The sequence below is a fragment of the Petaurus breviceps genome, unplaced genomic scaffold (assembly GCF_028583685.1).
Source record: "Petaurus breviceps papuanus isolate PSGF00001 unplaced genomic scaffold, PetGlider_PUasm1.0 175, whole genome shotgun sequence".
NCBI classification, from domain to species: domain Eukaryota; kingdom Metazoa; phylum Chordata; class Mammalia; order Diprotodontia; family Petauridae; genus Petaurus; species Petaurus breviceps.
The window spans coordinates 23,777,525-23,804,788 of NW_027185764.1; the positions used below are offsets into that span (position 1 = coordinate 23,777,525).

A 27,264-nucleotide genomic window follows, 5' to 3' on the forward strand; every position below is an offset into this window, starting at 1 on the left:
GAGGGCTGAACCAGTACAAGTAAGAAAAACAAAGCAGGGGCGGCTAGATGGAACAGTGAATAGAGCACCAGCCCTGGAGTGAGGAGGGACCTGGGTTCAAGTCCGGCCTCAGACACTTAACACACCAAAAAAAACTAGCCGTGTGACCTTGGGCAAGTCACTTAACCCCAATTGCCCTCCAAAAAGAAAAACAAAGCAGTTAAATTTTCAGTGCCAGTCAATATTGAGATTGGCCATTGAGTAGCCACTATAGTTCCAGCCTGGGTGAGATAGGAAGTCTCAAAAAAAAAAAATGCATTCATACACACAGAGCTGTGTGACCTTGGGCAAGTTACTTAAAACCCAATTGCCCTCCAAAGAGCAAAAAAAAAAAAATCAAAGCATTATGCCAGTGTGCTTTATGTTAATATGAAGAGTTGTGTAGACTAGTAAATCTGTAATGTTCAGATATTTACTAGTATTAGCTTCTAGGAGTTCAGAATAAGGTTAATAATGCAAATGTAAAAAGATAAATAAAATAAATGTATTGACCAGACTTTCTAGAATTTAAAAAGTAATTTTTGGGGAGTATAAAAGTATATGTGTTTCTTTTGATTCGATCCCATAAACATACATTAAATGCCTCCCAGGAAGGGAGCATTATGTTAGGTTAAGTGGGGCACCAGAGGAAATTAAAAAGATCCAAGTTATAGTATGATATAAATATAAAGTGAAAACAAAACACATGATAAGAGCACAAGAAAGAGTCAAACAAAGTGTGACAGCTTGAGGACAAGGAGGTGAAAGATCATTATGGACTAGATGGATCAGAGGACACTTTCTGGAAAAGGTAGTTTTTGAAGAGAACTTTAAAGGCCAGGTAGGCCTATAACAGACAGAGGGAGGGGAGATGAGCAGCTTACAACAGATAGAGGGAGGGGAGATGAGCATTCCAGGCACAAGTAGCAATATCCATTCATCAAAGTGTTTTTAAAGTGTGCAGAGCACTATGGGAAATGCTCGGAAAGATAAAAAAGTTCGATAAGACATGGTCTCTGTAGAATAAAATCTAGACATAGATAACTAGTACATAACATTACATTCTAAGTGCATTGAAGAATTGTAAACAAAGTTCCTTGTGACGTCTAAGGGAGAATAAGGGAAATATTCTAGAATAAAGGACAGTTTAAGAAAAGGAGAGTCTGAAAGCACAGAGGATGTCAGTAGGTCAGAGAGTCTGGTTTGACTGGAGCATAGCATTCCTGGAATGTGATAATGAGATGAAGCTGAAAAAGGAGAATGGTATCTGACTATAAAATCCTTACATGCCAGACGAAGGAATTGGGGAAGCCTGAGCTAGGACTGAAATCTGCCTCAGCATCTTATACCCACTGTCCCTAGTTTTGCCCTCTAGAACTGTCTAAGACATGTCCAATACCTCTTCCACATGCCACTCTTTCAGATACTTGAAGACAGCAGTCATGTCTTCTCTTAAGTCTAGTCTTGTAGTCCTTCCCCAATTCCTTCAACTAATCCTTTTACAACATTTTTTCTGAGCCTCTCACCAGTTTTTTTGTTTTGTTTTCCTGAGCATAGCCTAGAGCAGAGATGTCAAATTCAAATATAAACTGATCCTGGCCACATATTGACTTAGAAAACTACAAATGAACATTATCTACATTGTATTGTATTTTTCTTTATTTTGCAAAGGCAGGGAAATTTGGGGCATAGACAAGGAATGACAATTTGACTGAAGCACAAAGGATGTTACATCAAGGAGAGTAGAAATAACATTGCTAAAGGAGTTTGAACTTTATTCCATAGGCATGCCATTGGAGGATTTTTAAGTAGAAATGGGGCATGACCTGAGCCCTGTGTGAAGATTAATCTGGCTGTGGTTTGAAGAATGGACTGAAGGAAAGGAATGGGATAGATGGAAGGCAAGGTGACATATTAGGAGGATTTGGTTAGCATTGCCTTTGGCAAGGAAGAGAATAGAGAGAAAGGGATGGCTATAGAAGGCACCAATACAAGAATCTTTGAGTCCCTACTGAACTCTAGTCCCAGGTCACAGAATCATCACTGTTCATTCATTTAGCCAATGTTTATTATTGAGTAAATGCAGGTTAGAGTTAGGGACACCCTTTTTTTTTCCTACTGCCTGTAGTGCATTTTCCCATAGAACTAGTGGTTAGATAATTTAAAAAAAGACATATTTAAACTCTTTAAGTATATAATAATATTATCTTATGTTTTGTTATTCCCATTTTACAGATGAGGAAACTGAGAGTCAGGTTAATGGTCATACAGCTAGTAACTGCCAAACCAGAGGTGGATTTAATTCAGATCTATACTGACTCGAAGTTCACCATTCACTGTGCCATACTGCATCTCTTAGTAGGAAGATACTATCTTATTCCATAATACACTTCTGCATTTCTGTTAGTATATAGCACTGTGCTGCAAATATAGGGATTAAATAAGTAAGCTTTCAAGGGTAGCTCTGATAACAACCATTCTATAACTTTTTTATATTTCTGAGAGGCAGGAGTAGGTGAAAGTTCTCATCTAGTCTTAAGAAATGAATGAATCCTAGGCTTAAATGTTATTAGAGTGGAAGAGATTTCACATGCCATCCAGTGCACATACCCCCATTTTGCAATTGAGGATGTGAAGCGCAGAAGAGGTTAAGTTACATACAGGACTAAATGAAAGAGTCTGGATTTGAAGCCAGGAGCCTCAGGCTCTAAATCCAGGATCCTTTCCCCAGTACCATAAGCTTGGAATCAATAGAATTGACTTTAGATTCTGCCTCCAACATTTACTGCATAACAAGTCTCTTAACTTCTTGTCATCTTGGCTGCCTTCTCCCCTGTACATGGTGTCTTCCACGACAGAATGTAAACTCCCTGGGGCAGGGAACTGTTTCATTTTTGTCTTTGTATCCCCAGCTAAATAAGTGTTGGTTGGTTGAGCTCTAAAAATGGGGATGGTAACAGTAATTCTCATAGAACCCACTTCTGAGGATTATTGAAAAGACAATTCTTAGCAAACCTCAAAGCCTCATAGAAATGTAAGTTACAGGGAAATATGTTCGGAACTCAAAACTCCTTTATAAATTTTTAGATCTTTATTAAAAAGTAATACTGCTAAATGAGCAATAAATACAACCTAACTGAAGAGAAAAATGATTAGATATAGGAAAGATTTCCCTCCCTCTAAAACCCTACATCAAGTATTTATAAATAAGGCCTTCCCCAGTGCACATCATCACGTCGACTCTTTCTTTGGCCATCTTATTTTCCCAGGCATCCCCTCCCCCTTCAAAAAGAAGGGCAATTTATCAACAAATTATTTTAATGCTTCAGAAGAGAAAATTATTTAATTGGTGTAAATATTCCTTCCACCAATGCAGTACAAATTCTGCACCTTCATAGGGGGCTTCGTAAATTGCTCTTGCCAAAAAAAGGCATCCCCTGGGGTTCAGCTTGGTGATTCTGGTGATTAGCCTTCCAGTTTAGTTAGGTTTGTACTTGGAGGCTAACATAGTAAATAAAGAGTTAGCCTTAAAGCCAGGAAGATCTTGTTTGAGTTACTTAAGCAGATCATGCGTCTTTATCACTTGGATCTCTATACTGTGGCTACTTTGACTTGGAAAGAGGCCTTTTAATAGTGTTGATTTCAACCCACTAGAGTTCTAAACTGGAGACTTGAGTGAACTGCCACCTACATGAAGCTTGCACAAGCTTTGACTTCAGAGGAGTGGCTATTGCAAGGATGTTCAAGGCTTGGGAGTTACCTGGTTACATGGTAACACCCCTGTTCATGTCAGGGACACATTCCAGTGACGTACTTTGTTCGTTTCCAGGGGTGGAAATAATACAGGAGATGTAAAGGGTTGTATTCTACAATGTAAGTGGATTGTACATCTCATTTCTGTTGATTGGCCAACCCGTCTGGCACTCTCTGGTTGGCAAAAGAGGTGTTTGGAATCATGTCTCTCTCAGGACAGCTCCTCCTGTCTGTGACGTAGGTGTCCCAAGAGCTGCTCCTGAGTCAGTGCCTCCACATTTCTAGGTGACCAGGTCTTGGAAGCCCAGAGGGCTGCCCTTCCCTCAGTTGTGTCAGAAGCCCCACTGTCATCTCCTCAACCACTGTCATCACTGATTCAGGGCTGAAGAGATTGGAGCTTCCTCTGGGAACAAGGCTTCTTTTTACAAAGTTGAGAGAAAGGTTTGAAGGATTTATTCATATGAAATCTCAGTGTACCTAACCCCAGTAATATAGCTTCAGGAAAATTAGGCCTCTAATATATTATTGTCATTGATTGCTTCATATCTTTACTAAGTAGGGTTAGGCCAAATCATTAAGGGAGTAACTAGTGGCATGCTTATTTTAGCAAACAGCTTTTTTTTTTCTTCTGTTCTGAGAGTACTGACCTGTTGTTAAACATTGAAAACGTTTAGGGACTACTAAAGAATAGCAGTCAGCTTTCTGTGCACTTATATGTGTTTGCCTACATCTTGGAATTCTGGCTAAATTCTCAGGCAGATTATTTTTGCTTTCTGATTTCTAAAGTTATAGAAAGTACATTTCTGAACATCGCTGGGCCACTGTTAATCCTTTTAAAGGATTAAATTTAAAGGAACCAATAAACGTGGAAGGGATAGACAAAATGATCCTTGTTTGTTTTGCTGTCTGCTGAAATCTCTACTGCACAATATAACAAGGAGAAAGATTGGAGCATGTTTAAGTTCACTTTCACTTGGACACATCTCATCCCCCACAGCAATAGACAAATTCAAAGAAAAAAAGTACTTTGCGTATTGTAAAACATTCAAATAAATTAATAAACTGGCATAAGAAACTTAATTTTTACAAATTCAGTGGAAACCATTTCATTTCTCTATGAGCTACATGGGAAAATCGAGCCTTTCCATGCTAAAATATACAACCCAGACACTTAAAATAATTTTGTATTTCCCATTATTAAGTGTCATACAAAAAAAGGAGACTCATTTTTTTCTTCATGAGAGAACAGTCTGTAGTTTGAAGGCTTTCTAACAATGAAAAAAATATTAGGGCTGTTTGACAAGGTTTTTACATACCTACCACCTTGTTTAAATTATTTGTTGTTTTTTATGATTGCCTGAAAGATTCATCTTAATCTATCCTGTTTTGTGAGTAATTTGTAAGGTGTTTCCTCATCTTTATTTGGAAAAGGACTCTTATTTTTTACAGAAAAAATATTTTCCATGGTCCCTGTGGCATGTCAGTGTAATGCTTCCAGCCTAATATATGAGGCCATGCATTTGGATTTATAATGTTGTGCAAGTGAATGGACTAGGCAATTATATACAACTAAGAACGGGTTTGACTGATATTTTAATTTCAATATAAAGCTTGAAACAGTCTTCACGTCATGTTTTTGAGCCTGATATTCTTAAACTGTCCGAGAAGGCAGCTTAATTTTGTTTTCAGATACTGCTCAGTAATAATGGAGAATGTCTAGACTATGAATTTATGAGATTCAACAATAAAAATATTTGATCTTTTTTTTTCAGAAGATAGTTTTGTTCATGTGTTTCTGATCACCAAAATAGATATTTATCATAAACAGTAACTATATAATTGGTAGGTCTTGCTTGTAAGTTTTAGCTGAGATATATATGAAATAGTGCTTGTGCCCTGAATCACTAACTGCTTTGCTTTCTAGAAATATTTTGGAGTAAAGCTGAAGAAACTAATCAGTTATACCTTAATGTTTAATTTAGGGACTTGTAACACATGGTTTCTGAAAAAACTAATAAAATCGTATTACCCACCTGAGAATGAAATTAAACTGTTTTGACTAGACTAGCTGATGAGCCTGCTTAATTGACATAGTAATGGAATGACCAAGAGGGAAGGAACTCTTTCTAGCTGTGAAATTCTCAAGGGATGTACTTGACTGTGAAACATAATTCAATTATACAGGGTGTCCCAGAAGTCTCAGAGATTTTAGGCTATATATGTATGCAGACACATGCTGTATTATAGTGTGATAAATCTGTGGTTATTACTCTGTGTTTGTGGCATGTAAATTTAATTTGCATTCTAATTATTTCTAGAAAATAAGGTTTTAAAGAGTGTGATACTTAGATCTGGTTTGTTTCATTAAAGAAGTAGCTTCTGACACTTGGACCACAGAAACAGTTTCAGTCTTAGTTCAGTTGCTGGTTAGGTGTATCTTTGGCGTGCATTAGCTTTAATTGAAACCAAGTTTTTCCCTGACTCTATCAGATAATCTTAAATGTTCTCCATTTGATAGGAACATAGATTTAGAACTAAAAAAGGGAACTTAGAGACTCCCCCCAGTCCAGTGTCCAACCCTCTCATTTTACAAATGATAAAACTGAGGCCTAGATAGACTTGCCCAAAGTTGCAAAGTGGCCAAAGCCATGATTGAAACTCAAGTCCTCTCATTCCAATCTCAGCACTTTATCCATTGTGTCTCACTGCCTTTCATTGACCAGTTTTTGCCAAGTCAGTGGAGGAATTGGCTGTTTCTGGACCATTCTACTATCTCTTTCTCTCAATTACTTGTTCATTTCTGTAATCCACTTATACCACTCCCTCTCCATCCTTTTTCTAGCCCTCCCAAGTCACTCCCAATTTCCTTAGTGACTGTAACACCTTATTGTTGTGCCCTCTCCATCTCTTGCCATCCCGAGAGACTTTAGCTTTCATTGTTGACAGTGCTTCTAACACTGCAGCCATACAGTGACTCAGCCTAGACTCCAAAACTCCTTCTGCAACACACCTCTGCCACACGTAGGTACCTTAGACCAGTCACCTGTTAAGCTTTTGGAATAGTCTTTACGCTCTCCCCTCCACATCAACCTTTCACACTGCTGCCAGACTAACCTTCCTTATGAAAACATCATATTACTCATTGTTTAGAACCCTGTTACTTATTCAGTAAAATTCACATTCCTTTTCCTTCTTCTAAGACTGGCTACAATATGGTGCCATTCTACCTTTCAAGACTTATCTAACCATTCTACACGTCCCTGCTTCAACCAAATTAGACTATGAAATCTATGTTTGCCATGAACATTCCTGCCTCTCTGGCTTTGCTCACAGCCCTTCCCTATGCCTTCAATATTTTTATACCCTCTGACTAATGAATTCCTACATGTCATTTAAGGATTAACTGAGCCTAACTCAGGTGTCCCATAGGAAGACTTCCCTAGTAAGATTTTTTTCCTTTGGGCCTCAAATATTACTTTGTACCTGTCTTATCAAGGGCAGCTGGTGGCACAATGAATGGAATACCAGGTCTGGAATCAGGAAGACTCATTTTCCTGAATTCAGATCTGGCCTCAGACAATTACTAGCTGTGTGACCCTGTGCAAGTCACTTAACCCTCTTTGCCTCAGTTTTCTCATCTATGAAATGAGCTGGAGAAGGAAAAGGCAAACCACTCCAGTATCTCTGCCAAGAAAACCCCAAATGGGGCCACAAGAGTTGGACACAACTGAAAAAGACTCAGCACCTGTCTTGTACACTTACTTCATAATATATATAGGTATATATATATATATATATGTGTGTGTGTGTGTATATTTTTTTTTCTTTTATTTTAAGCAATCAGGGTTAAGTAACTTGCTCAAGGTTACACAGCCAGGTGTTTCTGGGTGTGGTGCTGAGTATCTGAGCCCGGATTTGATCCAGGTCATCCCGACACTGGAGCTGGTGCTCTTACTCACTGAGCCACCTGGCTGCCCCTAAGTAATTGGGCTTAAGTAACTTGCTCAAGGTTACACAGCCAGGTGTTTCTGGGTGGGTGCTAAGTGTCTGAGCCCGGGATTCGATCCCCAGGTCATCCCGACACTGGGGCTGGTACTCTTACTCGCTGTGGTACCACTTTATAATATTTTTAATCAGTTATGTGTTATATATTCCTCCTGGGAAATATGTGAGGGCAGGAACCATATCTCATCTAAATTTTTAAAAATCTTCCTTCTTGGTACAATACTACAACAATAGGCACTGATGTGTTGGAATTGAATTAGCCAAACCCAACGTTATACTGGAAGAGATATGGATATAGAAGAGCAGAAAGTGAAAGAGGATTATTTCTTGGTGAGGAATTGAGAAGGATTCCTTTTATCAGTTGTTTAAAAATTAAAAATAATCTAATTGCCTGTTTGGTTAATTGTCTATGCTAACATAAGGAGTAGAATCATGTGGAATTAAGAGGCAGTAATGATAGATCTTTGATACTTAATTCAAGGGACACGGAAAAAAAGCATGGACAGGAAAGTTGGGTTAGTACTCTGGCAGTCCTATTACTTTTCTTCTTTCTCCAAAGAAATGCATTTTTGGAAGTAAAGATACAGTTCGAAGAAAGTCATCCTCTCAAGTTAGGGCTATGGCTTCACCATCAGACTTAGCCCTCTCTCTTCACCGCTGGGCTTTTGATGGGCACATGATCAGTCTGCTCTACCCATACCAAGAATACCAGATACTGGTGCCTAACCTACAAAATGAGTACTTACCCCCAATTCATTTTTTTGTTTTTTGTTTTTGCTTTTTGGAGGGGGAAGGGCAGGGAAATTGGGATTAAGTGACTTGCCTAAGGTCACACGGCTAGTTTTTTTGGTGTATGTGTCAAGTGTCTGAGGCCGGATCTGAACCCAGGTCCTCCTGACTCCAGGGCCAGCGCTCTACTCATTGCGCCACTTAGCCACCCCTCCATTCATTTTTATGAACACACTAGGCATGTACTTAATGTTTAACAGGTGATAGAAGTAGATGAAAGAATATTTGGTGACACCTTGCTTACTTAAAAGAAACTCCACCAAAAACCAGGACATAAAGGAAAAAAGGCCTCTGAGCAACAAAATAGATGTGACAGAGCCCTTGTAATAAAGTACAAAGTTGGCGTTCCCTCATTCCCATCACTGTCCCTACACCTCCAGCTGAAAGTATTCTCTAGCTCCTTGAATGTTCTAGGACCCATCTGAATCTCATCTTTGGCCTCATCATTCCTTCCTACATTGCCTCATACTTCTCTGTATTCATTTCATATCTTCTTCTTCCAGGACATTCTAGGCACCTTGATGGTGGAGACACATCTTAACATCCCTAACAACACAAGTTTGCAAAGAATTCAAAATGCATAGGAGTCTAGGGCAGTTTCATGTACTGGCAAATAGTAGACTTGGAGTGTGTCACAGTACTAGCGTACCTGAAATAATAATGACCCAAGGTTAAACTGTCAGGATATTCTGTTATAGAAGTCAGGAAAGGATGTTAATACCTTTTAGATTTCCACATTGGAAAGTTTTGTTGTTGTTTTTAAAGTGACTGTTTCCAAAGCTTTATTTATTTGGAAAATTCAGCTATGTGGAATGTTGTACCACCCAGGGATGTAGGTAAGTCAAGTCTTACAGTACTAGTGAATGTGATATCCGCACTGAAACTTAACATCGATATAGTTTATGTCTTTGTCAGTCAACAAGTACTTGTTGAATATCTGCTATATACAAAACACTCTGCTTTATTAAAAAAAGAATCATCAAAACATGGTCATTATAATTAGTAACCATATCTGACCCTTGAGACTACTACTTTTGAAGACCCAGGTTTCTGAAATCTCTTTATTGACAATTGGAGAATGAAAATAGCATTGTTAGCCATAGCTCTTAAGATTCTTAAGGGAATATATTTACATAGATTGGATAATTGAGTGCTTTTCAAAATATTTTACTGATTATTTTGTTAACATTTTCATAGGTCTGAAAAAGAACCTCAGTTTAAGTTTATCTACTTCAATCATATGAATTTAGCAGAGAAAAGTACAATTCACATGAGGAAAACGCCTAGCATATCACTTACATCTGTTCATCCTGACCTTATGAAGATTCTAGGTGATATCAACAGTGATTTTACAAGGTAATTTTCATAGCTTTATTTCAGAATAGACGCCATCTACTAAAAAGAATGACCCTTTAAAATGGAGGGACAGAACAGAACTTTCCGCATAGCATTAGTTTCACATGATCACTTGTAATCATTTCTCCAAACTGCATGTTCAAATTCTCTGAATAATAAAACCCATGGCTTTATATGACTGCTCTTTCCTGCAGCTATTCATTGCATACATAACACCTTGAAGGATATTTACTACAAAAATTCTCTATGATCTCTTGAATTTTTCAATGTTGATTTTTCATAATCTGTGTCTACATTTTTGTACTAATATATCCATAAAGTTGCATAATGAAATTTATTTTACAGAATGGATGAGGATGAGGAAATCATTGTGAAGGCAATGAGTGACTATTGGGTTGTTGGGAAAAAATCGGATCAGCGGGAACTATATGTTATTTTGAATCAAAAAAATGCAAACCTGATTGAGGTCAACGGTAAGTATTCATTGGGGCTTGAAGGGATGTTATTAAGGCCACCAAATTTATTGGATTTTCAGTGTATCATTATTAAGAAAAATATCGTAATGATCCCGTACACTTATGTAGTGCTTTATAGTTTACAAAGTACTTTTGCATGTATTATTTTACTTCTCCTCATACCAGTCCTGTGAAGTCATTCACAGAATTATCTTTTTATCAGGAACCTTATAATGTATTTGGGGAAACATAACACATGCAAGCACACACTTGTAGAGGAAGGGACTTAAATTCGTCACAATGTAGTATATCAGCAACATCCCCTCTTCACGTGGCTGACATTGCTCTGAACCCCTAAGGGAGAAACTAAAAGTCAGAAAAGGCCTGTAGAAAGAAGCTGGGAAGATGTATGGGCTCAGCAAAAGGAGTCCACTTATCTGAAGCTTTCAGACAAAGGGGAAAAGAATCATTTTGGAAAATCTTACATGTGTTAATTAAGGGTCACAAAGTAGGATGAAGCCTGGTCAGAAGTCTGTAGTTGGGTGCCAAAGAATGCAGTCTGGGTAACTTAGAATCTAAGTGCGGTTCACCAAGAGTTGGAAGGGACCCCAGAGGCCATCCTCTAGTCCAGCTTCCCAGCAGTACAGGAGTACGTTCTGTAGCCTTTCAGGCCATTCATTCAGCCTCTGCTTGAACACTGCGCTATTTCAGGGGGCAACTTCTATTGTCCAACCACTCATGCTTCACACTGAACCCAAACTTGTTGCCTGGTTTTCATTTCCTGGCCCTGGATCTGCCTTGTGGAGCAACATAGAGCAAGCCTACTCCCTCCTCCACATGCTAGTCATTGAAACTATTTGAAATATCTCTTGTGTTTTGTGGTGCAGAAGATAGAGCTGGAGACTTTTGGTCAGACTTGGGTTCAAATGCTGCCTCTTCGAGACACTTACAGGCTAGTGACTTCACGTTGCTGTGGCTTAGCTCCTCATACATAAAATGCAGATTATCTGTAATCCCTACTTCGCAAAAGCTTGTTGTGAGGCTGAAAAAACCAGTTATTATCTTCATTTTTACAGGTGACTTTGAGGCATGATTTGCTCAGTCACTTAGCTAATAAGTCACAAAACTAGGACTTGAATCCAGATATTTGGACTCTGTAGGTTTTGAGTAACAAGTAGAACAAAATCATGGATAATCAGGGTTTGGTTTTTAGCTAACGCACTCAGTAACTGCTCTGGTCATAATGTTCTTAACTTTATGGAAAATAACCTCCCCATTAAAGTTTACTTCCCTGTTTAAAGAGTTCTGTGTTGTGAAAATACTTGAAAATAAATTGTTTTAATAGTTCTTTTAAGTTCTGTTTATCCTAAATGAAAACATTGTTTGGCATATTCTGTGGAAATGCCATTTTTCCTGGAAGAAAAAAACCTAATGTATAAAAGCAGTGAATTCTATTCTTTTGCCTTTTACAGAATCTCCCAGTTTGTATGACAGTTTTTAGACCTGTCGCCATGTATGGGGCAAGTATAACTGTCAATTGAAAGTGGTTGGCATTACCCAACTACATACATAGTAGCGTAGCTGATGTTGCCAGATTTCTGGTGACGGTGTTCTGGGTACTCCAATGAGTTTGAACAGAAGTTAGTGGCAGCCATCCTTACCCCGTGTGGCATGTTGCCTTCGGGCAGACATTACTGCCACAACATAAATAGGGATGGGAGAGCAATTGTTTTCAGCAGTGAGAAATCTGAACTTTAGATTTTTATAGACATCTTCTGTGGCGTTCTGTTATAGACAGATATCACAGGCGGTAAGTTTGATGTCTGTTTTTGACATTTCTTAGTACTTACATTATCCCTGCCAGTAGCCTGAGGCAGCCAGCTGGGTCAATAGATAGAGTGCTTGGCCTGAAATGAGGAAGACCTGAGTTCAAATCCAACCTCAGACACTAGCTGTGTGATCTTGGGCAAGTCATTTAACCTATAGTTTGCCCCCATTTCCACAACCTGCTTTGCAGGGTTGTTGTGAAGAGCAATGAGATAATATTTGTAAAGCACTTAGCACAGTGCCAGGCACATACTAGGCCCTATACAAATGCTATTCTCTTCCCTTTTCCCCCTGCCAAACATTTCATTAGTTAGAGGAAAATGAAAACAAAATAAGCTTTGTGAATCTATGAGAATTATAAGAGGTAACTTGGCTTGGAATCAAGACCACCTGGGTGGGCGGCCAGGTAGCACAGTGAGTAAGAGCACCGGCTCCATTGTTGAGAAGACCTGGAGATCGAATCCCGGGCTCAGACACTCAGCACCACACCCAGAAATAACTGGCCGTGTAACCTTGAGCAAGTTACTTAACCCTGATTGCTTAAAAAAAAAAGACCACCTGGGTTAAAATCCTACTTCCAGTGCATACTAGATACGTCAGCCTGGGCAAGTCACCAACCTCTGTTTCTTGGGCAACTTCATGGGACATATTATAAAATGATTTAATATAATGATTCTAAAGAATTTTAAAATTCAGGATTAACCAAATAATCTTAGAACCCTTATTAGTTTGATGAATACAAATAATTAATTATGTATCCAAAGGTCATGTTTTTAGGAACTACCTACTAAATTTGTTTTGTGGTCATTTTTAAGGCCAGATCTCACCAGAAGCAAGAAGTTTTAAAGATTTGTCAGTCTCCTTCAAAGATACTTGGATTCATAGGATCATAGTTTTAGAGCTAGAAGAGATATTAGAAGCTATTGAATCTAACCCTTTCAAACTTTTACAGATAAGGAAACCAAGGGCCAGAGAGGTTGAAGTGACTTGTCCAGGGTCACACCTGGTAATTTCTGAGGTGGAATTTGAACTCGAGTTTTCCTGACAATATGCCTCACTCTACCAGCTAGCATCTAGTTTGTTTCTTACACAAAAAGTTTCTTAGATTGTTGAACTTGGGTCAAGGGTAATTTACACAATAACCTTTGGGGGCAGAGGCAATAAGGACATCTGCTTTTCTCAGTGTTTTCTATTGTTTTTGCAGAAGAAGTAAAGAAACTTTGTGCAACACAATTCAACAACATATTCTTCTTGGATTGACCAACAAAACCGCTTATTTAAAGGGTCTAAAAATTCATAAAAGTTTTGTTTAACATTACTTGTTATTTTAGTCATATTATTGACTGGATTAATGACAATAGTAAAGCAATACTTGCTTTGTAAGAATCAAATTTCTATCAAAATCATAACTCTGTAAAATTTTTAGATTTTAAATATTTAAGTGGAATTAATAAAAGCAAGTCTGCTACATCTTTGCCATTCCATTCTTCTGATATTATGTGACTATTTTACTGGAAAATAAAATGAATAAATTACTAAAAAATTTTTAAGGACTTTTATTTTTTATTTCCATTTCTTTTCACTCACTACTTTTATTTTAGGATATAATTGTTAATGAGCTTAAGCATGATTGTTCTTAGTCAATCCCTGGACATCATAACAAGATTGTAGGTTTTAAAATACCTAGCAGAGTTATATGATTCCCCCTTCCTCCCTCGCCAAATTGTACAGTGGCAGATATTCAAAGCATTTACAGAAAGTAACAAAACTAAATTTTATTTTCCTTACAAACTAAAATAATTTAGAAACTACATAAAAGTAAAAAAAAAATTGAAACCTTGCCTTAGTGACTTAAAAACCATGGGTTTTCCTTTCCTCATATTTAAAAACAAATCAGTCTTCCCTTTTAGGTGGAAGTGCTCAAATGTCTACCTTTGCATGCCTTTTAAAAAGTGGAATTTTCTTTTTTATTTTAGCTCCTAAATTTTTTTTACCAATTACATGTAAAAATGAGTGTTAAAATTTTTTTTGGAGGGAGAAGGCATGGCAGTTGGGGTTAAGTGACTTGCCCAAGGTCACACAGCTAGTAAGTGTTAAGTATCTGACTTCGGATTTGAACTCAGGTCCTTCTGATTCCAGGGCTGGTGCTCTATTCACATGCCACCCACCTGCCGTGAATGTTAAAATTGTTGAGTTCCAAATTTCCTCCTTCCCCTCTCCTCCTCATTGAGAAGGCAAGCAATTTGACATATTATGCATATGGAGTCATGCAAAATATATTTCCATATTAGTCATGTTGTAAAAGAAAACAGACCAAATAAATGAAAATTAAGAAAGTTTTTAAAAGTTTGCTTCAGTCTGCATTCAGACTCCATCAGTTCTTTCTCTGGAGGTGGATAGCATTTTTCATCATAAGTCCTTCAGAACTGTGTTGTATCATTGTATTGCTGAGAATAGTTAAGTCATTCACAGTTGAACACCATACAGTATTGCTGGTACAGTGTACAGTGTTCTGGTTCTGCTCAGTTCACTTTCCATCAGTTCACGTAAATCTTCCAAGGTTTCTCTGAAGATATCCTACTTGTCATTTCTTACAGCACATAGTGTTCCATCACAATCATATACTGTAACTTGTTCAGTCATTTCCCAGTTGATGGGCATTCCCTTAATTTCCAGTTCTTTGCCACCACAAAGAGCTGCTATAAATGTTCTTGTATATATAGGTCCTCTTTTTTCATCTCTTTGGAATACAGACCTAGTATTTGGTATTGCTGAGTCAAAGGGTATGCAGTTTTACAATCCCTTGGGCATTGTTCCAAATTGATCTTCAGAATGGTTGAATCAGTTTACTAGCTCCATCACCACTGCTTTGATATCCCAATTTTCCCACATCCCCTCCAACATTTTTCATTTTCCCTTTTTGTCATACTAGCCAATCTGAAAGGTGTGAGGTAGTACCTCAGAGTTGTTTTAATTCACATTTCTGTAATCAGTAGTGATTTAGAGCATTTTTTCATATAATTATAGATAGATGTGGTTTCTTCATCTAAAAACTTCCTGTTCCTATTCTCTTATCAATTGGGGAATGACTTGTATTTCTTATAAATTTGACTCATTCTCTATATATTTGAGAAATGAGATGTATCAGAGAAACTTGCTGTAACAAATTTTTCCACAGTTATGATTACCGTCTATTTCCCTCCATCCTATTTTTCCCCATTTATCTTTCTCTCTTCTTTCACTGTCCCTCCTCAAGTGTTTTGCTTCTGACCACCACCTCTCCAAATCTGCCTCCCTTCTATCAGCCCCCTCCCCCACTCTTCTCATCCCATTCCCTTCTTCCCTGTAAGGATAAGATAGATTTCTGTACCAACTAAGTATGTATGTTACTCCCTCTATGACCCAGTTCTGATGAGAGTAAAGTTCAAACATTCTCTGCCACCCCGAATCTTCCCCTTCACTTATAGCTCTTACATTCCTCTTTTATGTGAGATAATTTACTCTATTCTATCTCTCCCAGTGATCCCTCTTTACAAAACCTTAATTTTATTGTTTTAGCTATCCCATAATAGTCATTTCTCTTTTTCATCCCTTAATTTTGGATTTTTGTTTTTTTAGATATCATCCCATTATAGTCAACTCACACCTGTGCCCTCTGTCTAGGTATACTGCTTCTAATTGCCCTAATAATGATAAAACTCTCCTTTGACCAAGAGATTCAATTGCTAGGCATAAACCACAAGAAAGTCAGTGACCAAAAGACAAGCCCTATATGCACCCAAATATTTATAGCAGCACTTTTTGGAGTAGCAAGGAATTGGAAATAAAATAGATGCCCCTTGATTTGGAGATGGCCACACAGATCACAGTATATAAATATCAAGTAATATTACTGTACTATAAGAAGGTAATGAATACAGAAAAGCTTGGGAAGACATATGAACAAATACAAAGTGAAAAAATCAACAAAACAATGGAAACTCCATGCTGCAAAATTCTAATGGCCCAAGCTTGTCCTCCAAGAAGACATGAAAAGGCACTTCCCCCACACTGCAGAGGTTGGAGACTCTGGGTGTGGAACACTGCCTGCATACATCAGACAGACTTCGCTGTCCCTTGTTACATGGGAACATACTAGAAGGTCTAGCATGGTGAGATACGCTGGGAAATGTAGGTTATATAAAGGCAAAAGATAAGAATTGATTAAAAAGAAAATTCCTAAATAGAAATCTTATACAGTTTGATTTTATTGGTTATGGTGGTGGGATGTTATGTTCCAAGGTTCTTGTCACATCTGCTTTCCCTGATCTAGGAGTAAGTTACCAAACATCCCTTTACCTTTTCTTTTTCTTACTTACAGTAGTCTTAACTACAACCTCTTCTTTAGGGGGACTTGGTATAAAATGAGGTATATCTTCCAATGGCTCTTTAGTCAAGATAGTAGTTGTTTCCATCTCATAGTCTTGTCTTTTGGCTTCTTCTTCTAGTAAGAGATTAAGCCTAAAACCAAGTACCAAAGGACATTTTAATTTTTCTTACAATTTGAAAAAAAAACCTTTAAACCTGTTTTCATATAAATAAAACTGGCAGTATTTTTTTTTAAGTTCCTGAAACAAGAAAACAGCTCTAATAAACCTACAGCAGTGCTGTCTACTAAACATAGGGAGGAGGGTGAGGCAGGGACTAAACCTTAAGAGGATTCTTGGATATTGACTTAGAAAAACACATTAGGGGCGGCCAGGTGGCTCAGTGAGTAAGAGCACTGGCTCCAGTGTTGGGATGACCTGGGGATTGAATCCGGGCTCAGATACTTAGCACCCACCCAGAAATAACTGGCCGTGTAACCTTGAGCAAGTTACTTAACCCCAATTGCTTAAAAAAAAAAAAACATTAATATCCATATTTTATTTCTATTCATTTTGTTAAAATATTTCTCAATTACATTTTAATCTGATTCTGGAGTGTTGCCTGGGTATGTGTAAATAAATGACATCCATAAACTGCATCACCACCTTTTGCCTAAAATTTGAAGCTTTTTCCAGATCTGAAGCACTTTGTTATGTTCTTAAGATATTTAAAATGATTTGCAAATCACATCTCCCTACCGCCTGACTTTTAGTGTTAGCTGCACCAAATACAACCAACCAGGGTTTTAAAATGTAGTTTAAATTATCCAGGATGACAATGGGCTCATAATAGCATTGCTGCCATTCCTATATGACTTCCCCATCCCACCCCATTTAGCATTTACAAATAAGGCTAGATGTTTGGTCAAAGTAGCCACTAGCAGGCTAGAATTGAGCCTTTAAAGTCATTTTTAAAAGTTAGTGTGTACTAACATACTAGAAAACACTGTTGCTCTAAAGAAAGGAGGGAGTGGCAAATATGTGCAAATGGCAAAACAGGGAAATAAACTAGAACAAAAGCTGAAAAAAAACACATAAAATAGAGTTTGGGTTTTGTTTTTAAATGATTCTGATGTGTTACAATAGCTATACTTCTTGAAAAATAGTTAAATGACCCCAGGTGGTTCATAGCATTCTATTAATTTTGTTTCTTCTCATTTACTACATGAGTTTCACCTAACCAAAATACAGTTTGGTGGTATAAGGAAGAATTGTATAGTTTTTAGTCAAAAAAGCATTTGGTGATGACCCCTACCCCCCAATATTATTTAACACTATTTTCAAGATGCTAACAGTAGAAGTAAAAAAAATTGAAAACATGAATGTTAGCAAAGAGAAGACAAAATTATTTTCATACAACATAATAATTTCCTTAGAAAACTCAGGTTTGCAGAAAACAATTGGGATAATTGTTTCAGTAAAGCAACAATATTAAAAATAATGTTTTAAAAACCTCCACTGTTTCATAGGATAGTAACAAAAAACAATAATAAAAAGGAAATTCTATTCAAAATAACTAAAAATGCATAATAATAATAGCATTTACATAGCTGCTTAAGGTTTACAAAGCACTTTACATGTATCAACTCATTTGATCCACATAACTGAGATTTGGTGCTATTGCAAAACATCTAAGAGCTAATCTACAAAAAATATCCAAGAAATATAAAAGCGCCTTAAAGAAATAAAGAATGAGGGGCAGCTAGGTGGCTCAGTGAATACAGCACCAGCCCTGGAGTCAGGAGGACCTGAGTTCAAATTTGGCCTCAGACACTTGACACAAAAACCTAGCTGTGTGACCTTGGGCAAGTCACTTAACCCCAATTGCCTCTCCAAAAAAATGAAAAAAAGAAATAAAGAATGAATCAGATGTTAAAAAATCATTTGGTACTCAAATGTCTCATTTCTATAGAGTATTGGCAAATCATACTGAAGTATTCAAGAGGCAGTAAAAAGTATGTTGGGTTTTGTTTTTTTTTAACAAATGTAAATTTTCATGTTTTAAAAATCACCTTGCTTCTATTTCTTCATCTTCAATTTTTTTCTTCTGGGCCAATTCTTCTTCCAGTATTCTGTTTTCCTTTATTTTCTCTTTTATGATTTCTTCATGTTTGTATGCTTGAAAGAACATGTTCACAAAAAAGAAGTATATGTGACTGATCCATGTATTGATTTTTTCTTTTCTTCCATCCTTGGACTTTTCAAATTTATCTATAATAAATGTTCATTAGAATTACTATCAGTTCAATCTAGCTTATCTAAGTACCTGCTTTTAGGATTTTATGATATTCTCAGAGACGTTTTGGTTTATTTGTTTTTTTTCTATCATATGATGTTTGCATTGGGTAGATTTTAGGTTTGCTAAAATTATTAGGGCACTTCCTTTGTCAGTTAACTCAGTTGTTTGGTGGGGAGTTTGTTTTGTCTAGAAAGAACAACTTGAGTTTCTTCTGCATGCAAAACAAATGATACGAAGAATTTTATTTCTTTTAATTGAAATCACCAAGAAAATAAGCTCACAATACCATTCCACCCACAAGCTAAGGCTGTGGGATCTGTGTTCAAAGTGATGCTTTCTCAACAGTAGGAAACCTGTTGTATACATGTCTGTAATATTCATAAGAGAAATCCAATATCTCAAGAAATTGTTTGTGTCTCTGTCTTTAGTTCCAACTTCCATACATCATTTTTAGTTAGTAATTTTGTTTGTACTATGTTAAGATGGGATTTAATCAGTGGAGTCCATTTTCCCTCCCAGCGTAGTTTGGCACACTTGCCTCTTCTGAACTGATGGATGAACATTTGGATATGTAGCAGCACTACAAAGATAAGCTGTATTGATAGACCAGGTCTTACAGCCATTAATGGCAACCTAAAATTTGGAGCCTAGGAAAACAGAGCTACAATAGCAATCTCTTTGAGTGTGGGGTTGGGGGAATGCTCCATAGTGATTGCCTTTGAAATGTTGATGGTAGAAGCAACCACTCATACATGGTTTTGGCATCTGGGACTCCAGATGATAAAGCTTCTTTGTCTGATTTATACTACCCTTGCAGAAGACGGTGAGGACTAAGCTGTGATTATGCTAGGAGATGGCCTTGACAGTATAGAGAAGATTGTTGGATATAGTAAAGTAACAAGTTACCCTCATTTACGTTAATAGTAAATTTACAATAGGAAGCAAAGTAGAAATATGAAGTAGTCATTTTTATGTCTATTATTTTAAAGTCATGAAAACTCTTTTGCTGTCCTCTCATGAAAAAAATAATGCTCACAGAATCAAAATCAAATCTGCATGATGGAACAGAATTGAGGATAATCCAGAGGATTTAGACAGAGATTTAACTTTGAAAGGCATCTTTGTACTTAGACTTACACATGAGCACCTTTATATCTCCTTTTGAAAAAGAACACACCTGATATCTCCTTCGTAGCACCTTCTTCATAGTCAGAAATGGGCTGTGATGGTCCTGCTTCCTCTTTATCTTCTGATTTGGACACTGCTTCTGAATAGACTGACGGCTGTACCTGAGAATCAAGTGTCACACTGCGAGCTGTAAGAAAAGACATTTTCATTGATTCATAAACTTTTAACAATGGAAGGGACATTAGAGAAGTTAGGGGCCTTGCCCAAGCTCAAAGTCAATGCTGAGTTTCCCATACTCACAGTCTGGTGCTTTTTCTAAATGATTTTCATGAATCACAAATCCAATTAATTTTCTTGACCATTTTGTAATGCTCATATAGAGAGGACATATAAAAAGGATGGAGGAGGATAGAATATCCAAAGAGCAATTATGAGTGTATGTGGGGAAATTGCAAGTAGGATAGGCAAAGAAATAACATAGCATCTTAAAGCTAGAAGAAATAAGAAGTCATTTGGTTCAAAGTTCCTAGTGATCTCTCCATTGCCAGATCAATGACCTTTCCTCAAACTTCATTCTCCTTAACCTCTCGGCAGCTTTTGACACAGTTGATCATTCCCTCTTCCTTGATTTTCTCTACTTTCTGGCTCTTCAGGGTATTTACTGTCTTCTGCTTCTCTTCCTATGTTTCAGACTATTCCTCAGCCTGATGAATCCTTTGATGTATTCTTATCCAGATCGTGACCATTTTACCATCGGCGTCCCATAGGACTCTGTCCTGGGCCCCCCTCTTCTCCCTCTATTCAACTTCACTTGATCTCATCAGCTCCCGTGGACTTAATTATCATCTCTGTGCTCATGATTCTCAAAGCTACCTTTCCCACCCAACCGTTCTGCTGCCCTCCAGTTTCACACTCCAGTTGCCATTCAGATATCTCAAACTGGATGTCCAGTAGACACCTTAAGTTTAACAGGTCCAAAACTGAACTTTTCCCCTACACCATCCCCCCTCCTACCTTCCCTGTTACTATAGAGGGCAATGCCATTGTCCCAGTCCTCTCAGGCTCACAAACCTAGGAGTGATCCTCGACTCCTCACTATCTCTTATCCTCCCATAGCCAAGCTGTTGCCAAGGCCTGTTGATTTCACCTTTGCAGCATCTCTCAAGTATGCCTGCTTCTCCCATATGACACTGCCACCACTCTGGTACAGGACCTGAATCACCTCAACCTGGACTATTGCAACAGCCTGCTGGTGGGTCAACCTGCCTCAAGTCTCTCCCCACTTCAATCGACCAAAGGGATTTTCCTACAGTGTAGGTCCTGTCATATCACTCCTCCTACTCAATAAATCCCAGTGGCTCCCTATCACTTCTAGGATCAAATACAAAATCTTCTGCCATTAACAGCTTAACAAAAGATGTGGACAGCCCAAGCATGACACTGATACTCCCAAGATGTTAAATCACTAGAGAAATTACACCAGTGCATTAGAAAGGCAAATTGATGGAGAATATATGTAATGATGTGGACATGTATGTACATATAAACAATATGTACCCACCTGTACAAACAACAATACATACAATAAAAGTACACACATAGATATCTATTGGACAGGGTATGTGATGTTCCTGCTTGTAATGGTAATGTAAATGGGAAGATCTCACCAATCCAATCCTGCTTAAGTCACATAGAAGCCTAAGACACATGAGTTTGAGTCACATAAAACCTGTGGTGGGAGGAGCTTGCTGAACAGGTGGAACAGGGACAGTGGAGGAGACCTGAAAGGAAGTTGGTCAGAGCAGTTAGAGCTGAGGGAGAGAGAGGAAGCAGGCATCGAGCTGTGAGTGTTTGTAGGAAGGCCCTAGCAGGGGAAAGGCTTGGAAACGGTGGTGCCCCCTGAATTGTTATTGTGTATAGATTTCTTTGTTGCTATGATGGATTTGGTTTTCATGTGTTTGAATAAATGTTTTGGTTCTGTCTTCCATGTGGAGAGTGTGATATTTTTCAGAATTACACTGGCATATTCATAGCCACCATAGGCACTGTGAATGTCACATTGGTGCTACATTTGGCAGGGAGAATGGGATCATGAAATATCAGGCCTCTATTTGGAGGCAGAAGGGCTTTAGAGAGAGGAATGGATATCCAAGGATGGGAAGATTTACCTTATTTCCTCCCTAATAAGAGACTGGGCTAAAAGCACAAGTCTCTGTGAAAACTGGGAATTGAGGCTAAGAAAGGAAGAAACTAGAGATTTGGAAAGATGTTTGCAAGGAATACCAATAGAACTGGGGAAAGAACAGGCAGGGGTGTGTAGGAGAGGTTGGGCCTTGCCGACAAATTATCACCTTATGTGTAAAAGCAGAGACAAGCTGCTGGAAGAGAAAGCTCAGATGGAAAGGGAGTTGGCTCGTTTGCATGGGAATCTTTCTGTATCATAGCATTTGGGCTCTCCTTTAGAAAAGCAAACTGGGGGTCTCAGGTGTTAAAAGAGCAAGCTACTATTCATTTAGCTAAGAGGATATGATAAACTAACCAAAGGAATGTACATGCAGCTCTTGCACAGGCTGGGCCTAGCTGGGGCCCCGACGATTGCCAGAAGAACGTGTGAATGAAATAAAGTTAGATGAGGAGGCTTTTATGAGTGCAGAAGTTCACCCAATACTAAGGAAGCAGGAGAACCAGGGGGCCATACTCTGTTCAGGGAAGTCACTGAGGATTTTACTCAGCAGGAGGTCACGGATATTAGGTCAATTCACCCAAAGGATGGGAGAATTGTTAGTGTCTTGGATGGTGAGAATCAATGATGAAGGTGCAGGAGGAGTATCAACAGCCAACATGGATTGCTTGAAATTTACAGGTATTGGTCAGAATCCTTTTGTACAGCAAACTTTTAGGGATTACCCTATGCAAGGAGGTAATGATGCAATTAATCTGTTTACCTTTAGCTGCAGACAGATGCAACAGGCAGTACCCTACTGACTCTGTGTGGCCTAGTGGAGATAGACCCTGGTATTCACTTAGGGACTGTATGAGAAAGTTAAAGGAGGAGGTGATGAAAACAGCAATAATGATGGAAGCTGCCAATGCTTATCACAGGTAGCCCCTTCTCAGTTTCTCAGAGAAATGTCAGTGAAGATGGGTCTTCCTGCTTATAAGCACCTAATTCTGACTCTACTAATTGGGGAGATAGGGTACTTTCTTTCAGAGGTGCTGGATAAGATGTCACAGCTAAGTGACTTAGGGGGATGGGGAAAAGATAAATTTCCTCAAGAGAGAAGAGCAAATAGCCAGCAAATTCAAAGTCAGAACAGATTGACAAGAAAAGAATTGTTTACTGCTCTATTGAGAGCAGGGGTAGATTTTGGAAGAATTGATGGTATACCAACAAATGAACTATATAAAATGCACCAAGAAAAGGGGCTTAATATTAGACGAAAGAGGAAAGTAAGAACTGCCCCTACAGATCCTTCTGAATCCTCATATCCAAGTTTGTCACCTCTTCAGGGAGAATAGAAAATTGTCCAAGCCCCAGCTCAGATTAAAGAGATATACAGATGGGATTACAGACCCCATATCAATTTGACCATATATTGGAAAAATGGGTCAAATACTGTAACCAGGGCATTAATAGATACTGGGGCAAAAGCCTCCCTTATATATGGAAACCCTGATAAGTTTAAACATGAAACTCTTATTACCATCACAGGACTGGGAGGGGCTGAAATATCAGCCAGACAACTCAAACTAACGATGAAAACTGTCCCTCCATCCACCATCACTCCGGAAGTGCATAGCTCCCGTGCTCCCAGCTTCATAGACCTGGCTCTTCCTCTATATTCACACAGTCCCAAATTCTAGTGATCCTGGGTCTCCCTCCCTCCATTATCAGTCTGGGATTGCAAGGTTCTCCTCCCAGCTTTGTAGACCTGGCTGTCTCCCTGTGTTCAAAGACAACCTCTATTCCAGATACCAATAGAATCCAGAAATATGATAAGACCTCATACAAAGTTATAAATTTAGCCAATGCTTTCTTTACTATCCCAATAGATTCTAAATAATGGGACCAGTTTGCTGTCACTTGGCAGGGCGGACTTTACCTGCTTGCCAGAAGGATATCTGCATAGCCCTACTGTTTCTCATAGGACTGTGGTTGAATATTTGGATGAATTAGAGCTACCTGGTGTACAGCTTACCCACTACAATAGATGATATTATGATACAGGGAAAAAATGTAAAAGAAATAGAGAAGAGTTTGATGCTTTTAATTGAACATATGAAAAGCAAGGGGTGGGAAATCAACCCTGCAAAGATTCAAGGGCCAGCTCAAAACATAAAATTTGGGGGTATACAATGTACTTAAGGGCTGCAAGAGATTCTCCCACAAAACTGACAAAAGGTTCAGGATTTTCCTATCCCTACCAATAAGAAAGAGGCCCAGGGGGCAGCTAGGTGGTACAGTCAATAGAACACTGGCCCTGGATTCAGGAGGACCTGAGTTCAAATTCAGCCTCAGACACTTAACACTTACTAGCCGTGTGACCTTGGGCAAGTCACTTAACCTCAACTGCCCTGCCCTCCCCCCTCCAAAAAGCAAAAAGAAAAAGAAAGAAAATAAAAGAGGCCCAAAAGTTTATAGGATTATTTGGATATTGGTGGCACCACATCTGGGACAGGTTTTGAAGCCTTTATATAACAGTTACTAGGAAGAAATATGAATTTGATTGGGGACTTGAGCAGAGTAAAGCTTTTGAAGAAGCCAAGGCTCCTATACAATTGGCCCTACCTTCATGGCCTATGCAAAACTGCCAGTGGAATGACAAGTGACAGTACAGAATGATTATGCAAACTAGAGCTTATAGCAAAACAACAAAGCTGAAATGTACCCTTAGGATTGTGGTCTAGAAAACTTCCTTCATCTGGAGTTTAATAAACCCCTTTTGAAAAGCAGCTGTTGGGGGCGGAACCAAGATGGCAAAGTAAAAGCAGGAACTTGCTGGAGTTCCCACTCCAACCACCTCCAATACTTGTATAAAAATTACTAAACACATTTTAGAGCTAATCTCCCACTGAAGGCAGCCTGGCAGGCCGACAGAAAGGGTCTAATTGCACAGGGCTGAGAGTCAAATGCAGTCCCATGTTAGCAGCACCGGCCCAGACCCGAGGCAGCCCAGAACAGCTGGAGCAGACTTCAGGAGAGTGAATCACCAGCAGCTGTGGTGGTTTCCAGACTTCTCAACCCATAAGCTCTAAAGAGAAAGTAAAAGGTCAGTGGGGAATCCTATTATTCCAGGGTAAGAGACAAGCATGGTCTGGCCCCTGCCCTTAGGTGAGAGCTGGCTGCAGCATGGCAGCTGCAACTGCTACAAAGTGGCTGCCTCTGGAGCTCCTGGCCTGCAGATTGTAGGGGGACCAAGCAACAATTTATAGGGTAATCACTCTTGCTTTGACCTGCTTGCATCTAGGTTGTATTCTTGGGTGGTAGTCCTGGGGTGAGGAACACCAGTGTGCCAGAGCTTGTGGGAGCTGGAGAGAGGGTGCCCTCCTCATAGCTCTGACAACTGTGAAAACCCCAGCAATTTGGGACACAGCTCTCTCCACTCTGGAAGCAGAGTTCTACCATGGCAAAGAGCTCAAAAGTCAGGTAATTGACTGGCAAGATCAACAAACAGAGGAAGCACAATCAGACTATAGAATCCTTTTCTGGGGACAAAGAGAATCAAAACATAGAACCAAAGACAACAAAATCAAAATGCCTACATCAAAAGCTGCCAAGAAAAATATGAACTGAACACAGGCCATAGAGGAGCTCAAGAAGGATTTTGAAAATCAAGTAAGAGAAGTGGAGGAAAAATTGGGAAGAGAAATGAGAATGATGCAAGCAAATCATGAAAAGCAATTCAACAGCTTGACTGAAGAAAATAATATCTTAAAAAACAGACTAACTCAAATGGCAAAAGAGGTCCAAAAAGCCAATGAGAAGAATGCCTTAAAAAGCCAAATTGGCCAGATGGAAAAGGAATTTCAAAATCTCACTGAAGAGAATAATTCCTTCAAAATTAGATTGGAGCAAATGGAAACTAATGACTTTATGAGAAATCAAGATACTATATAACAGATCCAAACAAATGAAAAAATAGAAGGCAATGCGAAATATCTCCAGGGCTTTTGCTCTATTCATTGTGCCACCTAGCTGCCCCTGTTATTGTATTTATACACTGTATATTGTAAAACTTGAGTGACCACTGCGAGCCAGAAATGGTGTTAGACAAAGCAACTTTTGATCTGAATTTAGTTGAAGCTAAAAGAGAGTGGAAAAATTTGTTTAAAACTATGTATGTTATTTTGTTAAGTCCTGGTGTTAGGCAAAGCAACTTTTGGCCTGAATTTAGTTGAAACTAAAAGGGGGTGGAAAAAATTTGTTTAAAACCAGGTATTTTATCTTGTTAAGTCCTGCTAATCCTATCTTAAAGCTAAAACAATTTGGCTCTTACTTATGAAAATTGTAACATTGTTAAATAAGTTATTTGGTATTATTGTCATAATGTTAAAACCTAAAACCAATCCCCCAGCAGCTCTAAGGGTAGACTGGGTGGGGCAGCTAGGTAGCACAGTGAATAGAGCACTGGCCCTGGAGTCAGGAGGACCTGAGTTCAAATCCAGCCTCAGACACTTAACACTAAAAAAACTAGCCATGTGGCCTTAGGCAAGTCACTTAACCCCAATTGCCCTCCAAAAAAGCAAAAAAAGAAAAATGCCTTTGGGGCAGCCAGGTGGCGCAGTGAGTAAGAGCACCGGCCCTAGAGCTGGGATAACCTGGGATCGAATCCAAGCTCTGATACTTAGCACCACAGCCAGAAATAATTGGCCGTGTTACCTTGAGCAAGTTACTTAACCCCAATTGCTTAAAAAAAAAGGGGGGGTAGACAGGGTAAACAATCCCTACTCTCCTCCCTTAGGAAGAGGGTCAAGGTCACCTCCAATGTAGTGATATAGGGGGTAACTAGAGGCCACATGTGCCAGCTACCATATACTGGGGTCCTAAAAATAAAATATGGGAACCCTGAAAGACATTCTGGCAAGGAAAAAGAAAAAAATTGGTATTGAAAATAGGGGACTTAGGGGGCGGCCAGGTAGCACAGAGAGTAAGAGCACCGGCTCAAGTGTTGAGAAGACCTGGAGATCGAATCCTGGGCTCAGATACTTAGCACCCACCCAGAAACACCTGGCCGTGTAACCTTGAGCAAGTTACTTAACCCCAATTGCTTAGGAGCAGCCAGGTGGC

The 27,264-nt window shown here is 38.8% G+C and overlaps 2 protein-coding genes across 2 annotated transcripts in view; one reads left to right on the forward strand and one right to left on the reverse strand.

Moving 5' to 3' along the window:
* CCZ1 (CCZ1 homolog, vacuolar protein trafficking and biogenesis associated) overlaps positions 1–13,746 on the forward strand; it is a 32,939-nt gene extending 19,193 nt beyond the window's left edge. Inside the window, exons 12-14 of the mRNA XM_069084891.1 lie at positions 9,763–9,921; positions 10,267–10,394; positions 13,408–13,746. Of these exons, the coding sequence (XP_068940992.1) occupies positions 9,763–9,921; positions 10,267–10,394; positions 13,408–13,463 (343 nt within the window). The 3' untranslated portion in view covers positions 13,464–13,746. The remainder of the gene's footprint in view (positions 1–9,762; positions 9,922–10,266; positions 10,395–13,407) is intronic.
* A 2,590-nt stretch (positions 13,747–16,336) lies between these two features.
* RSPH10B (radial spoke head 10 homolog B) overlaps positions 16,337–27,264 on the reverse strand; it is a 62,291-nt gene continuing 51,363 nt past the window's right edge. Inside the window, exons 18-20 of the mRNA XM_069085398.1 lie at positions 20,026–20,163; positions 18,622–18,820; positions 16,337–16,703 (exon numbers count right to left, since the gene is read on the reverse strand). Coding sequence (XP_068941499.1) covers positions 16,538–16,703; positions 18,622–18,820; positions 20,026–20,163 — 503 coding nt within the window. The 3' untranslated portion in view covers positions 16,337–16,537. The remainder of the gene's footprint in view (positions 16,704–18,621; positions 18,821–20,025; positions 20,164–27,264) is intronic.